General features: G+C 35.6%; 1 protein-coding gene across 2 annotated transcripts; it reads right to left on the reverse strand.

Annotated features, from left to right (window-relative positions):
• Window positions 1-1,126: 1,126 nt before the first annotated feature.
• LOC132606695 (probable galacturonosyltransferase 7) lies at window positions 1,127-14,057 on the reverse strand. 2 transcript variants are annotated; one of them, XM_060320296.1, is made up of 10 exons: window positions 13,706-14,057; window positions 12,305-12,336; window positions 12,160-12,216; window positions 11,893-11,952; window positions 8,054-8,102; window positions 7,330-7,376; window positions 6,801-7,243; window positions 5,672-6,029; window positions 5,045-5,578; window positions 1,127-2,004 (listed from the first exon to the last, which is right to left on the reverse strand). In XM_060320296.1, the coding sequence occupies exons 1-10, from the start codon at window positions 13,848-13,850 to the stop codon at window positions 1,741-1,743; spliced, it is 1,989 nt and encodes a 662-aa protein (XP_060176279.1). In that variant the 5' UTR covers window positions 13,851-14,057; the 3' UTR covers window positions 1,127-1,740. The 2 variants fall into 2 exon arrangements, with proteins under 2 accessions (XP_060176279.1, XP_060176280.1); XM_060320297.1 differs by lacking the exons at window positions 11,893-11,952; window positions 12,160-12,216; window positions 12,305-12,336; window positions 13,706-14,057 and adding an exon at window positions 10,173-10,631.
• Window positions 14,058-14,822: the final 765 nt, after the last annotated feature.

Genomic DNA, 14,822 nt, shown 5'->3' on the forward strand with positions numbered 1-14,822 from the left:
GGTGTATATCTGTGTATTTGCATGTACATCTGCATGTGATAATAACGTGATATACAATTTAGTAATGACGTTTTCAAACTCAATTTCAGCTTCGAATTTTGAATCCTGCTCAGTTGAGATTTTATATATAGTCTACGACAAATATCAAATGCGGCCACTTAAGAACTACTAACAAATTTCAGATTTCGAATTCAAGTTTCAAATGAACATTTAATTGTGGTTCTTCGAAATTTTCTTCAATTATTCACCAAATCAGAGGATATTCACCAAAGATATACTTTTTGTTTGAGCAGAGACGCAGCAGCACGAAAGCCGGTCTTACCTTCTACTCCCTCAGGATAAAAAAATGTTCACTTAGCCTTTTTTTTTTGTCAAAAAGAGTGTCCACTTATCAAATCAAGAAAGAATTAACCTTATCTTTCCAGATCTGCACCTATTAACTGCTATGTGATCAAATCCCAATACCTATTTAATTAGAGGCAGTTTAGTCAAATTACCTATTTTTGTCTAGAAGTTAGTATTTTCTTAAGGGGTATGCAAATAGCTAAGTGAACGCTCTTTTTAATCTGGAGGGAGTATTATATTAGTAAGAGGCCTTTAGACTGGACTAATAAGATATATAGGGATTTTCCCTTTACTGGTAAGAGGCAAATGGACTATAATGATGTGGTGGAATCAATTGATGATCAGAAAAAGAAAAGAAAGGGAGGGGGAGGGGGGTGGGGTGCGGCAGGGAGAAATCAAGGACAAAAATTTTAAAAATAAAGAGAGAACTTGCAAAACGTTTGTAATTTTAGTCCTCGTAATATCTTTTAAAAATATTTCATCTCCTCAAACTTTGATATGTTCCAATAATCAATCCAGTTCACATCTCTTTTATGATTCAATCTACACAAAAGACAAACGGTAAGACTACAGCTACAACCATTATAAATACCCGAACTTAATAAAGCACTACCAATGTAGTTTAACTTGTGATTGATGTAAGTTACAATTTTTAACAGATTATTAATTAATGCAGTTTATCAATAATTACCTTATAAGTAACTTGATTGATCATTAGTGCATAGGACTTAAACTACTAAGTGCAAGGCACAAACGAAAAGCTGCTTGTCAAAACAAAAAATAGAAGGTAAACAATGTTATATTATGTTAACACTAAATATATTTTAGCAGCAATGGCAATTCTCCAGCAGCTAGTGCAAAGCTTTAAAACATTGAGATGCCTGATCAATGCTAAGAAAGAATGTATTCAAACAGACCCAATTCTACAAGAAAGAATTCACTGAACGTGTCAATTGCAAAATCACACATCACAGCGGATCCGAGATGCTCATCACAGGTGAAGCAGGGGTCCAAGTACTTGTCGTCCAATTTCGGTAGACATATATTTAACCCAAGGTATGCATTTTTTACAAGATTCATATCCAGCTCTTCAGAGATAATTTCGGGTAATCTCCTCATAAACTATATCCTTAACAGCTCCAACAAAAATTAGCCGATGAAGGTGTATAGCAATCCATCATTGACAAGTATTATGCATCACTTTAGCATTGCCTTGAGGTTAAACAAATTTCCTTCAATAACCAAACAATAGAGATATCCACACCAAATTATACGCAGTCCCCCTACCTCAGATACGGTTCTACACAAGATCACAAACAGGAAACTTGTGCAAACTTCATCACCCATAACCTCATGAAACTTCAGCAGCAAATGCAGGTATTAGCCCATACTGTACTAGTTAATATTGCAATCACTTAAAAACGGATTCTCCTGGTTTAGGAACTTCCGCCAATAAACTGTATAATCGCGGATGCCCAACTCAAGCCAAGGTTTCATGTTACCATTAAAATGCAGTACTCTTGCTTTCTTCACAGCTTCAGTATCCACTCCATATTTATGACCCAGTCCTGATAATAACCACTTATCATCAAGAGCGTAAACTTCACCCTGAAAAGTAAGCAAGCTTGCGCGCAATGCAACAGCCTCTTCTGAATTCATCTGCAACATGAATGAAAAGGTGACGGTGTAAGTCAATATAAAAATAGCATACAGATAAATGGAGACAAAAGAAATGGATTAGCCCTATACACAATCTAACACGAGATTCCACAACAAGAATCTTGTCCATGTCTCATTTGTATTTAGATAGATGACGATTACCTGTCACAGTCCCCCTACAAGAACCCCGCAGCCCTGCCCCTTAAGCATAAAAGTTAGTGTGTAGAACAAATGCCCAATGGGTTAGGTGAACTTGCAGTAGACTTTGAAAACCCATAGTTTGTGGGGCTAGAAGGGTTAACCCATGGACTCCAAAAAATCCATGCCAAAATGAAAAGAAACGGAGGCCCAAAAAATGGGACGTCTTTATTTAGGTGGGTGGCAGCGCACATGCCCACACAAAACAATCTAACATTTATGTAGAGAGAACAGTAATGGATGTGTTTTGTATTTTTCTACCTTTTTTTATGCTTTCCCATATTTTGTGGTGCTGGAAAGGGTTAACCCCTGACCACCAAAAATATAATCCAAAACAGAAAGAAAGGAGGCTCAAAGGACATCACTCAGTATTTAGGCAGGTAGCAGTCCACATACAAAAAGCAACATAAAATATTCTTGAATATTTATATTGACAGGACAATTATGAACGCAATTAGTGGCTTTCCATCTTTTTCTGTTTTGGTCTCTGATGCAAATTACCTTTTCCTTTGTCCCCTTTCGTTTTGGGCATACTAGTACACCGTTCATATTAATGGGAAAAAACAAGAAACTTATAACATTCTCATTTTACCCTTAATGAAATCATTTATAGTCACACAACTGTCCAAAGTTTGTTTTAGACCTCAAATTTCAAAAGCCTTCCTTCTTTCTTAAACTTTGTGCCAAGTCAAACGGTGCCACATAAATTAGGACGGAGGTAGTATTGTGTTACCAACAAACAGTTTGGCTTGTGAAAATAACTTTACCAACAAACAGACAACAACAACATACCCAGTGATATCCCACAAGTGGGATCTGGGGAAGGTGGTGTGTACGCAGTCTTACCCCTACCTTGTGAGGGTAGAGAGGTTGTTTTCGATAGACCCTCGGCTAGCAACAACAAATAATACAGTAACCAGAGCAAAGGAAATTAACAGGCAATAATAAAATTGAAGTATAAGAAAGTAGGAGAATAAAAATAATAATAATACCAATAAGGGAAACAAGACAGCGCGCGACTACCAGGAGAAATCCACTCAAATTCGTTGTCTTCAACAAGGACATAGTTTGGAACTTCCTCCAGTCCTTAACTACTCTCTCTGTTTCAATTGATATGTCTTACTCCCTCATAGTTTAGAACTTCCTCCAATCCTTAACTACTCTCTTTGTTTCAATTGATATGTCTAACTCCCTCTGTCCCAATTTATGTGATACACTTTCCTTTTGAGTCTGTCCCAAAAAGAATGATACATTTCCATATTTAAAAATAATTTAGCCTAAAACTTGTTTTAAACCACAAGTTGCAAAAGTTTCCTTTCTTTCTTAAACTCCATACCCAGTCAAACTATATCGCATAAATTGGGAAGCAGGGAGTACTTTTTATCCAAAAAAAAAAATTTATGTCTTACTTTTTTTTGTCTATTTAAAAAAGAATGTCTCTTTCCATATTTAGTAACTCTTTAATTCCAACATCCCACAGTGCATGTTTAAGACCACAAAATTCAAAGGGATTTTGGTACATTACATACTTTAGTTTAAGACCACAAGATTCAAAAGTCTCATAATTTCTTAAAATTTGTGCCTAACAAAACTAAGACATAAACGAAACGGAGGGAGTATCAGTTTTTCCCTAGATAAATCAATGAGGGGCAAATCTTTATCTAGAGAATCCCAGCATAAGTCAACTATTTTCCTTAAAAGGTCGTAACATCACAGTAGGACCGAGATTCCCACCAAGCTTACCGCCATTCTTCCGCCATCCACCATGCAGGCGGTGTTAAAGGTCCAACTAACTAGCATTAGGAAGACATCCTTTGTCCGCCTCACAAATTTTAGCATCCTATTAGCTTCACTCCTCGAAAGAAACCTGAGCATAATCAGCAAATCTCCCATTCTTGAGACCTTAAGACTCCTCGTTACTTGCCAAGCCTTACCAACCCACTTAGTGACGCAATTGATGGATGCCACTTTGCCAATCTCCCAATTAAGGATGTCTCCATAAATATCTTCATTTTCCAAGCTGTCCCTTGGAATTGATAGTATTGCCTCTCCATCAACAAAATTCCGGTTGCACTTTCCCTCAAAAACTAGAGTCGACCGGCCGCCTGCAATAAGTCCTTGTTGGTCCATCACATATACAGGTCTCGTGAAATCTTCTGCCTTGGCCTCTTGGCTACGTCCAGGTTAGAACGGTGATGGAACTCCTTTCTAAAACCAGCCCATAGATCACTATAGCATTTTTAGTTGTTTCAAGACAAGATGAATTATTTATATCAACTGTATCATTATGAATTTTTTCAAAAGAATTTCAGCTCATTTTCCATCGTCCTAATTCAGAAGGGGGAGGTGATGGATATTAAAGAAATCCAACTAATTAGCATAGTTAGGATGGCATAAGTTATTACAAAAGATATTTTCACTTAAGACTAAGACTGTAATGTGAAACATTATATCTAGTTGTTGAAAATTCCTTTATTGGTGATAGATATGTTAGCAATTATTATTGTCCATGGGCTTGTGGACATAAAATCGATAAGAGACCCGACTACATTGTGTGAGGGAATCATCCAAAAGTAGATAACAATATTTGGATCATTTTTTGGGGCGATTATAATAGCAATCACTTTTACTTACCAAAATTTGATTTGTCATGTTGTGGTATTATTTCACAGTAGAAATATGTGCAATACAACAATAACATGCTAAATTCCTAAACCGTATTAGCCTCCACAAGTGAAAGCAAAGAAAGACGGAAATATTTTACTTACCTTTGCCATAACAACTTGCAGGCAAAAGTCGGCGAAAACAACAAATGTAAGTCAAAAAGTAAAGGATCACTGACCTCCGTTACCAGCTTTAGGTATCTTCCGGAAATATCTTGTTCCCTCCACCTCACTAGATCAATAACATTTAATCCAGACATCCAAGCACAAGATGTTTCATCCAACTTCTTGTCAGCAAGAAGTTTCCGCAGCTGAATCAGCCGAACTGAGCAGCACTGAACTGCGCCATTCACTTTCCCATCCATATTGATGCCCCATAAGACAGACAAGTCTCTTTGCACAATAATGTCATCATCCAAGACAACAACTTTCTTCAAACTAGGGAATATCTCAGGAAGAAGATAATGGGAATGTGAAAAAACAGATAGGTATTCTGTTGTAGGCGGTCTATCAACCTTGTGGAAGGAGACGCGATATTCTTCAGGCAGGGAAAGACGAGTTGATGCTGATACCTTATTGTTCTCCAACTTAAGATCTTCAATATTCAACACCTCAACTGTGGCCTCCATATACTTAATCCTCGAGAACCATAACTTCATGGCAAAGTAATTCTGTCTATCTGTTACCACATGAAATACTTGATTCTCAGTTTCCTGCATACAGAAGAAAACACAATCAGAAAAACTGATAATAGTGTTAACAATAGAAAAAACATTGCAATTCAAGAGAGAATATACAAACCATACTTTTGCATGTGTTACAGAGGAGTTGATTACGGCAGATGACGCCAGCACATTGCTGGAGAATATAACAAAGTGGTGAAGATCTGGATTCAAATGTCTCTCTACCAATAACTGATCAATATCAGGTGGAGGGTCTCTAAAATACTCTACAGTTAGTCGCATTGACAGGCAATGATGACTCTTGGGCATGGTTTGAACTGCTAGTTGGTAGAGGAAGGCACTCTGTCTCATATGGAAAGCAGCCTCATCTTCAGTTAGATCGACCAGTTGTCTGAATTTCTTGTCTACATTACTGCAATCTACACGGCATGCCTTTGCTTGAGCAATTACAGCTTCCATCTTAGTTAGCTTCGGATCAATCCTGGTGAACAAGCAAAAGCATGAATTTTCTGTAAAGGGTTTTCAAGAAATTTATTTACGGAATATAATCAAAAGACATCTTTACAAATTTCTTCTACTTAGGGGCAAAGGAATAAGAGGAAGACAAGAAACAGGTAGTTGAGATACTTTTGTGCCTGATTAAAGCAAACGAGCAGATACAACAAAAAGCAATTAGCCTAGAAGGCAGATTAGAAGCGAAGCTCAACTACTGGAGTTAGAACTAGGCCAGGTTAAAAGTAATTTGATTCAAAGAGGTCAATGTTTGGGATCTTCGTCTATTACCACAATCGAATTCAGTCAATGAGTGAATGTTATTTGAAAAGTTTTAATTTGCTATAACTTATTTGATAAGACATGACCAAGTGCCCAATAACATTTTTCAATCGGCATCACTAAGGGAAGAGAGATGGGAGAAGAAGGAAAAGAGACAAGCAAGCCTGAGCAGTGGATACTGAGGAATGTTGAACTCTGTATCTAGTATCAAACAGTTTGCTCCTGATCAATTTCAATTGAGCTGAGGTTAAGTCTAAATGCATGAAGGCATAACATCTAGACAGCAATAACCAACCACAAAAGTCAAGATCCTTCCCCAAACACATAAAGCAAGCTACACCCATTTCTCAATCTTAATCACATAAAAGATAAGATTAAACCTTTTGACATTACAGGATCATTTGAAAAAGAAAAAAAAAAGATTAAATCCAATCATTTTTTTTTGTTGCATAGTTGCAAGGAAACTATTTGCACATACAGAGAAGGAAGATCTTTGTCCACCGTAGTTACACTAAGCACCCGCTCAAACTCTTGAATGTTTTGCTTCATTTCCTGTGACAGCTTGTCAAGAGCCGGAAGCTTCGCGATGCTAGGATAATAAGCCCGAGCCACATACAACAAGTCTTTCATCTTTCTCACAGTGAAATCATTCACTTTTTCCTTATGATTGCGACGCCATAAACAGTAACTCCCAAATTTTAGCTCACATAATTTCTCACCCTCATCAATGCCTTTGATATTCTCAGTGGCAGCATGCGTAGCACCAACGTCTGTGCTATGCTTTCTATTTGTGAAGTCACCAACATCTGTGTTCTGCTTTATTTTTGTGGAGACAACAACATCTGTGCTCTGCTTTATTTTTGTGGAGTCACCAACATCTGTGCTCGGCTTTTTATTTATGAAGTGACTAACATCTGTACTCTGTTCCACATATCTAAGGTTAATCTTATTATTGTATCAGAAGGAGATGAGAACATGTAAAAACATAAGGTTGCAGAACTACATACATTTGCTCCTAAGCGCTCTTTGGGCAATTCATCCAACAAAGTAGAGCCTGGAAAAATAACATAGCAAAGAGGAATAGCTTAAAATCTAAATAGATCTGAAGGTTACATTAGCTTCACACACTAAAAGGAAAGAGACAGGATCACATTTTAATAAAAGGCTAAACACCTAAGGGTATGTTTGGTGTGAAGGAAAATGTTTTCGTGGAAAATAAGTGAATTCTTGCTTATCTTTTGGTGTTTGGTAAGTAAGGAAATTTTGTCCCAAAAGCATTTTATATAATCCAGGAAAACACTATGGGGTGGCAGGGTAGGACTGTGGGGGTGGAAGGCAAGAATGTGGGAGTGGTGGGGATGAGGGCTATGGGGGTGGGGTGGAGGTGGGGTGTGTTGGAGGGTGGGGGGGAGAGAACTAATGTGGAATGCCACTTATGGAACTTGTTTTCCCTACTTCCACTAGGGAAGTCATTTTCCTAATGTTTAAGGAACTTGTTTTCCTAGAGAAAATATTTCCCAAAATTTTTGACCAACCAAACATGGGAAAATTGGAAACATTTTCCGCCATACCAAACATGCCCTAATGTCTAAGTGAATCTACATGTTCATAGAAAGTTTGTCTATACCTAAACAAAATACTTGTTTGTATATGTAGCATGCATAGATATAGTTACACATTATAAAGAGAGAGACATGTTCCTCTTCAGAGAAATAAGTTGGAATATCCTACCAGCAGTCTTGTTCTCCGCTTCCCCGACAATAACATTTCCCCCAAAATCCTGAGAAAATGGTGAAGAAAAATCAATCAAATAACTTATATGCAATGAACACTGAAACTTTGGCGCAATTATCATCTACCCATTTTTAACTACAAGATGTGATTTCTTCCAAGATCAAAGCCATAAATGATGAAAGAGAGCTGAAATTATTGAGACAAGCAACGGTAGTTTGAACATTGAACAACTAAGGTAGTCCACATGTCTCAAGCTTCTCAATAATAGACATTTTCAACATAAAGCTTCTCTTTCTTTCTTTCTTTCTCTTTTTCTTTTTCCTTTTTTGATAAAGCATAAGACTTCTCTTGCTTCATCAAAAAGCATAAAGCTTCTCTTCTTTTTCCTTCCCCATCTGATAGCATGGTCAAATCAGAATTTTAAAACTGAAGAATTTGTATTATGAAGTAGAATAAGAAAGCAAAATGGGCCACAAGCAAGATCAAACACTACAGCAAAAGAAAGGCCCAAATGAGAAACTGCTGATTGACAGTAATGATAGTGTACAAATGTCTATTCATGTGAAGCTGCGTGCTTCTTACTTATATCAGTACCTATGCATGAGTCCACGATTGTGTTATTTAGGTAAATACATGCAAGTTCAACATAAAAGGATATTAGAAACTTCTAATATCTATGCACAAAGCATGAATAAATTTAAAGTGTCCGCTTGCATGGTAGCTTGAATTGGTGGTAACTTGTGCTTCTTCTTTTTTTATTGTTTTCCATTATTTTCTACTGTAATAAGCACGTTAGCAACTTTTGGCTTCCTCCCTCCACAATTGATAATCTTATGTCTTGCTGTCTTAAATTGCTAGTGAAGTAAAGTAAATTACGGCCTAGTATTTCAAAGTTCAAAATATATGTAAAAGAATTATCAGAAAATTCGATCCAAAAGAACTTTAGAGTATCCTTTAGTCCGATTGAGAACTACTTAGAGAAAAGTTTACCTTCGAAATAATTCCAGAGTAGTGCTAAAACAGATAGTCTAGTAGGTAAAAACAGGTACATGGAAATAGTTTCCTATACTATAGACTATAGTTGGATTACACTGGGCACAAATTCGCACAACAGGCAGGCGACGAAACTAAGTAGAACAAAATCAAAGATCCTAGTGGTGGTGCTTTTCATATGTTGATGAAACGACAAGAATACTTCATAGCCCGTGACTTAAAATTGGAAGGAAACATGATTCGACATCAATGGTGGAACAAGGGAATGTAAATGTAGGAAAAACTTGCAAGACAAAATCTTAAATTCTCAGGTACCACTTGAAAATTTCAATATCTATTAGGGAGAAAAACAAATTAAAGAGGAACTTTGGGATAGAAGGCTGCCTCTATTAACGCTTCTCAAGCCCAATATTGTTCAAAATCACGTCATTATGAAACATTAAATCCGTGCATCTCTCGTCTTTACATATATATGCTCATGATCTAACATCTAAACTGCCAATATCTAGGACCCCAAGATTTCAGACACTAACCATATCCAGCAGTAATTAGAAGATTAAATTATCTTCTGCTCATAACAAGGTGTACTAACAAATGTGATATTGAAAAGCTTTGCTTTTAAAATTAGCTCCAAGTTGAATTAAAAGGTTGGACACTTCCTATATGTACCCCACATCAAAGGGAATAAAAAGGGCAAATTCAAATCTCATCATAGATTAATTAAAAAAAAAAGGGGGAGGGGGGGGGGGGGGGGGGACCACTGAGTTGTCATGCCACATCAGATCTAGTGTCCACCTTGAACAATTTTAACGGAGGTATATTTAAACCTAAAGTATAACGGGAGGGGTATATTTAGACCCAAAGTATAACGAAGGGTATATTTGGCCCTTTTCCATAGAATTAAAAGGTTGGACACTTCCTATATGTACCCCACATCAAAGGGAATAAAAAGAGCATATTCAAATCTCTTCATAGATTAATAAACCAAAAAAAAAAAACAGAGAGGGTGGGGGGTATCTTCAAATCAAACAAGCTTCAATCAGTAAACTGATATTCCAATAAAAGAATCATGAAAAAAGGCATCAACATATGCTATACGGAGACTCATGACATGAAAGGTTACCATGTTAATTCTTAGGTCACCGGTAGGTTGACTGGCTAGGTGAGTGGGTGGAAAAAATTCTTGCTCTCTAAAAGAGACACATTAACGTATTTTCAGTCATTTCCTTTTTCTCCAACCAGGATGTGACGTGACATATCTTTCTTTCCCCTGATCTTTCCCCTTCGAACTTATCCTTGTCTTCTTCTTTTTTTCCCTTCGTATTCGGACAAATCTATCCAATTAGACCTATAGACACGTAATAATTTCAGGTTCCCTATGAACGCTATTTCTACCAGCACTTAGGTACATCCTCCCAAACATAAACTTTTTACTCAGAGCATTCTTCAAATATAAATATTATAATTACTAGTCTTTAAATTGTGCTGGCACGACTATAAACTTAGATAGACAAAACCACACGAGTTTTAATCATCAACTCTTCCCATAGAATAACAAATGGAATGTGGTGCTACTTTTCTTAACTCAATATTAGCTCTAGATCTAGTACTACATGCAAACAGCAAACTATGAGCCTGTTTGGATTGGCTTATAAGTTGCCTACAAGCTGTTTTCAGCTTTTTTGAGTGTTTGGCTGGTAGCTTAAAGCCATTTTGTGCTTAAAATAAGCCCAAAAAGTTAATTGGGTTTGTTTGGCTTAACTTATCTAAAGCAGCTTATAAGCTGAAAACAGCTTATAAGCTGTTTTTTTTAAGCCCATCCAAACAGGCTCTATATGGAATGGAAAAGGAAAGAAATAGTGGCAATAGTGGCAGGACCACTTTCTTAAATCATGGAAGTTGCATTTGCATTAATATGATAGCTACAATTGTCATGTTAAGTAGAACTAAATGACAAAAAATGAAGTTTTGTTATTAGTTATTATTTGAGGTTTAGAATTAAAGTTGGTTATCAGTATAATAATATTAAGAAATTGGAGAATTAAGTAAATAAAAATCGCATGCATCCGTTAAAAGGTTAATAGCACATATCATGTAGTTTAACATAAAGGATTAGCTCAAATCAAGCAGTCTGCAGTCCTGTATCTATAGATCCTAAACCTAACTCATTTTGTTTCATTCTCTGACACCAAAAAGGCAGGGAAACATTCAGATAATATTGTATACTGCTGATAACAGTTCTTCCGATTCCCACGGATTCTTGGACAGCCTCAACTTACATCTCTACTTTATTAAGTTAAATCAAGCATTTTGTTCTCATGACCATTAAAATTACTTCATCAATTAAGGTAACAACAGATATTTGGAACATCATGGTTTGAGATTTGATTATTGCTTCTTTTGCTTTGATAAATCCAATATCCCATCTTTCTAGGTTTGATCTTAGTCATACATCAGAGAGATTTTTCTAAGTCTAAAAACTTTGTTGCAAACTTTATTTGCAACACCAAATTGTGTTCATAGACACAATAGCAGCCAATAAGACTAACAAAGTAACAAATATGACGATGAAGTATCCCCTGTCTCAAGCCCCTTTTCAAATTTAAAAAGTGAAAGCAAGGGCACGCCATTAACAATGAAAATAGTTTTAATGACACATCATAAATTATGCTAATATATTCATAGCTAAAACCAATTAAGATTTCCAGAAAAGCCCGACTAGTAAGCTTTACTTATGTCCGTTTTCAAGGTAAAACCTCCATTATAGCAATTCACCTAGTCAATAACAGTCTATTTAAATCGCAAAACTTAAATTCTTAACAAGCATCATCAAAAAAAAAAACCTTGGGAAAAGTTGGTTCCAATCTTCTCATTAGGTCATCCACATGTTTTGATTCATCACCCTGCAACAAGATACCCAAAAACTGTTAGATACGTCATGATCACCTTTTTCTCTGTGTGTACACAAAAATGCAATAATGAACAGAAATATGTTGCCTAGTCGAGATGTAGTATTGGAAATTAAGATAGTCCACTTCTTCTCCTGGCTAAAAATTTCAAAATGACCAAGAGAAAAGCAGCTCATGATGTTGCTTATAGCGAAGAATTACCTTCGACTGATTCCCAATCTTAGCAGCATTATGTCGACCGTAGATTCTAAGTCCACCCTGATTCCATCAGGACTTCCCCAGTTTAGAAGATCAATGAGTAGTTATTAAACAGTAATATCATTATTAAAATGCTGCAGGTACTTACTGATGCTGAACTTTGTTGTGTTGTTGTATATCCTACAAAAACGTAAATGCCAGATCAAGTTAGGAGCAAATCCTTCTAAAAATGGCTAGAACTAAAAAGCTGCATGTAGATATGTCTTCCTCATCTTTATCTTAAGAAGGGCAAAGGTTTTAAAATGACAAAATAAAAGTTTGCTACTCTTTTGTTATCTCTCTTCTTCTTTTCTCTTTAGTCTTTATATATTGTCATTCTCTTTTCAGCACGGGCGAGGGGGATCAAGACCAATTTCTTCGATCTGGGAAGACAAATTAAGTTATGGTTGTTACATATTTTTTCATAATGTATCGTATTGTATTGTATTGTATCGTACTATGTTGTTTTAATGGATACAACGTTTGGATAGATTGAATCGTTTTCTGTCATTACATAATGTCACACATCAGCAATTTGAAGGATAAACCTACGAGAAAAGTAGGGTACAGGGTAGAGCTACTATAAAAAGGTAGGGTTAAGAATAAAATAGAATTATCAGATACAAAGTAAAGACAAATTGGTCGTTACAAAAATGGGACGATGGATTTAACGATACGGTAGAATAAAATTTAAGTAACAATTGATCATCTAAAAAAAATAAAAAAAAAATTAAGTAACAATCAAAACAAACACTATATTTAAACTAACAACACAATACAATATAATAGGTAACAACCATCCAAACATAGTGTAACTAAAAATGCTATTGTCTAGGTTGTAAACTCGAATGTTATTCCTTCCATATAAAGGAAAAAAAAAAGGTTTTAAACTTAAAATGTGGCCAATTATGATAAATATAGCCTAATTGAACCACAGATTTGCAATAGAAGAGAACAAATCAAGCATTCAATTTGCAATGAGCAAAAGTTTTGGCATTCGATAAATAAATGAGGACTTTTCTTCATTAAGTAACGACGGATTTAACTATACGATCCAGTAAAATTTAAATAACAATCGAAACAAAAACTGTATTTATAATATCAACACAATACAATACAATAGGTAACAATCATCCAAACAAGCTTTAAAAATGCTATTTATCTGCTTTGATAAACTTGAAAGTTGTTCCTTCTATATAAACGGAAAAAACACTTAAACTTAAAATTCGGCCAATTATGATAAAGATAGCCTAATTGCATCACACATTGGCAATCAAACAAGTAAATGCGGATTGCTTAATTACCTGAGGAGTGGAAAAAGTTACTAAAAATGCAATTTGTCTGGGTTAATAAACTTGAATATTCTTCCTTACATATAAACGAAAACTTAAAATTCAGGCAAAGCAGATAAAGATAGCCTAATTGCACCACAGATTTAGATTATAAGAGAGCAAAATCGTGGATCCAATTTACAATAACAACAAATTCAAACAAGTAAATGCATAATTACCTGAAGAGTGAAAACCGTTATGTAGGCCAAGGAGAAACACCAAAGGGACAAGCAATGAGAGAAAAACAAGACCTAACACAGCAATTACAAAACCTTTCCATCGTCTCTTAACCGGTAAACCACTTCCTATACCAACACTCTTCATTTGCCTTCTCCACCTTTGCAATTCTCAAATCTACAATGTGTGTGTGTGTGTGTGTGTGACCGGTAACCTGTTTGTCCCGTGGGAGGCTAAGTTGAGATCGCTATCTGATTCAGGGGGAAAAAATAAAAGTGAAAATAATAACAAAAGCGCAAAGATCTGATGCTTGCTAACTATTTTTGTTAGCTTTTTTGGATATGTATAGTCCCCAACTTTATGCAATAGGAAAACTGATTTATACTAATTATTGATTATTTGGGGAAAATGGCAGAAATGGTCACTTAATTTTAGTAGGCATTCAAATATTTTTCGCTTTATTGGAGTTGAAGATGGAATTGTGTTTGGTTATAGGTTTTGCAAAGAATATTTGGTTGTCTGAGACCCCGTTTGTTCATAGATATAAAAAAAAAAATCACTTTTTTTTTGAATTTTGGAGTTGGAGTTGTGTTTAGCCATAATTTTTGAAATTGTAGTTTTTGGTGAAATATAGTTGTAAAAAAGTGACAAAAGTAAAAAAAAAAAATTGAAAAACAAGTTTTTTGAGTTTTTGGTATTCCGAAATACAACTTCAAGTTGTATTTGGAATTTTCATGGCCAAACGCTAATTCCGAAAAAAAGTGAAAAAAATTTCAGAAAAAAAGTGAATAATTTTATGGCCAAACGGCTACTGAATGTATTGAAAGTGAAAATAAGTTTGCTGGTGTTTTTCAAACTCCAAATACAATTTCAAGTTGTATTTGGAATTTTCATGGCCAAACGTTGATTTTCAAATAAAGTGAAATAATTTTTTGGAAAAAGTGAAAAATTCTCATGGCCAAATGGGTCCTAATTAATCAACAACAACAACATACCTAGTGAAATCGTACAATGCGGGGTCTGGGAGGGTAAAGTGTACGCAGATCTTATTTCTGTCTCGGAAGATAGGAAAGTTTTTGCGAAAGACGCTCGACTCAAGAGAAAACATGACGAAAAAAG

Source organism: Lycium barbarum, chromosome 8, assembly GCF_019175385.1.
Source record: "Lycium barbarum isolate Lr01 chromosome 8, ASM1917538v2, whole genome shotgun sequence".
NCBI classification, from domain to species: Eukaryota; Viridiplantae; Streptophyta; class Magnoliopsida; order Solanales; family Solanaceae; genus Lycium; species Lycium barbarum.

Coding starts and splice junctions, on each gene's coding strand:
- LOC132606695 (XM_060320296.1), bottom strand. CDS start 13,850: ATGAAGAGTGTTGGTATAGGAAGTGGTTTACCGGTTAAGAGACGATGG. Junction 12,337..13,705: donor TAACGGTTTTCACTCTTCAG/GTAATTATGCAT, acceptor ACGTTTTTGTAG/GATATACAACAACACAACAA. Junction 7,244..7,329: donor AAGAGCGCTTAGGAGCAAAT/GTATGTAGTTCT, acceptor TATGTGGAACAG/AGTACAGATGTTAGTCACTT.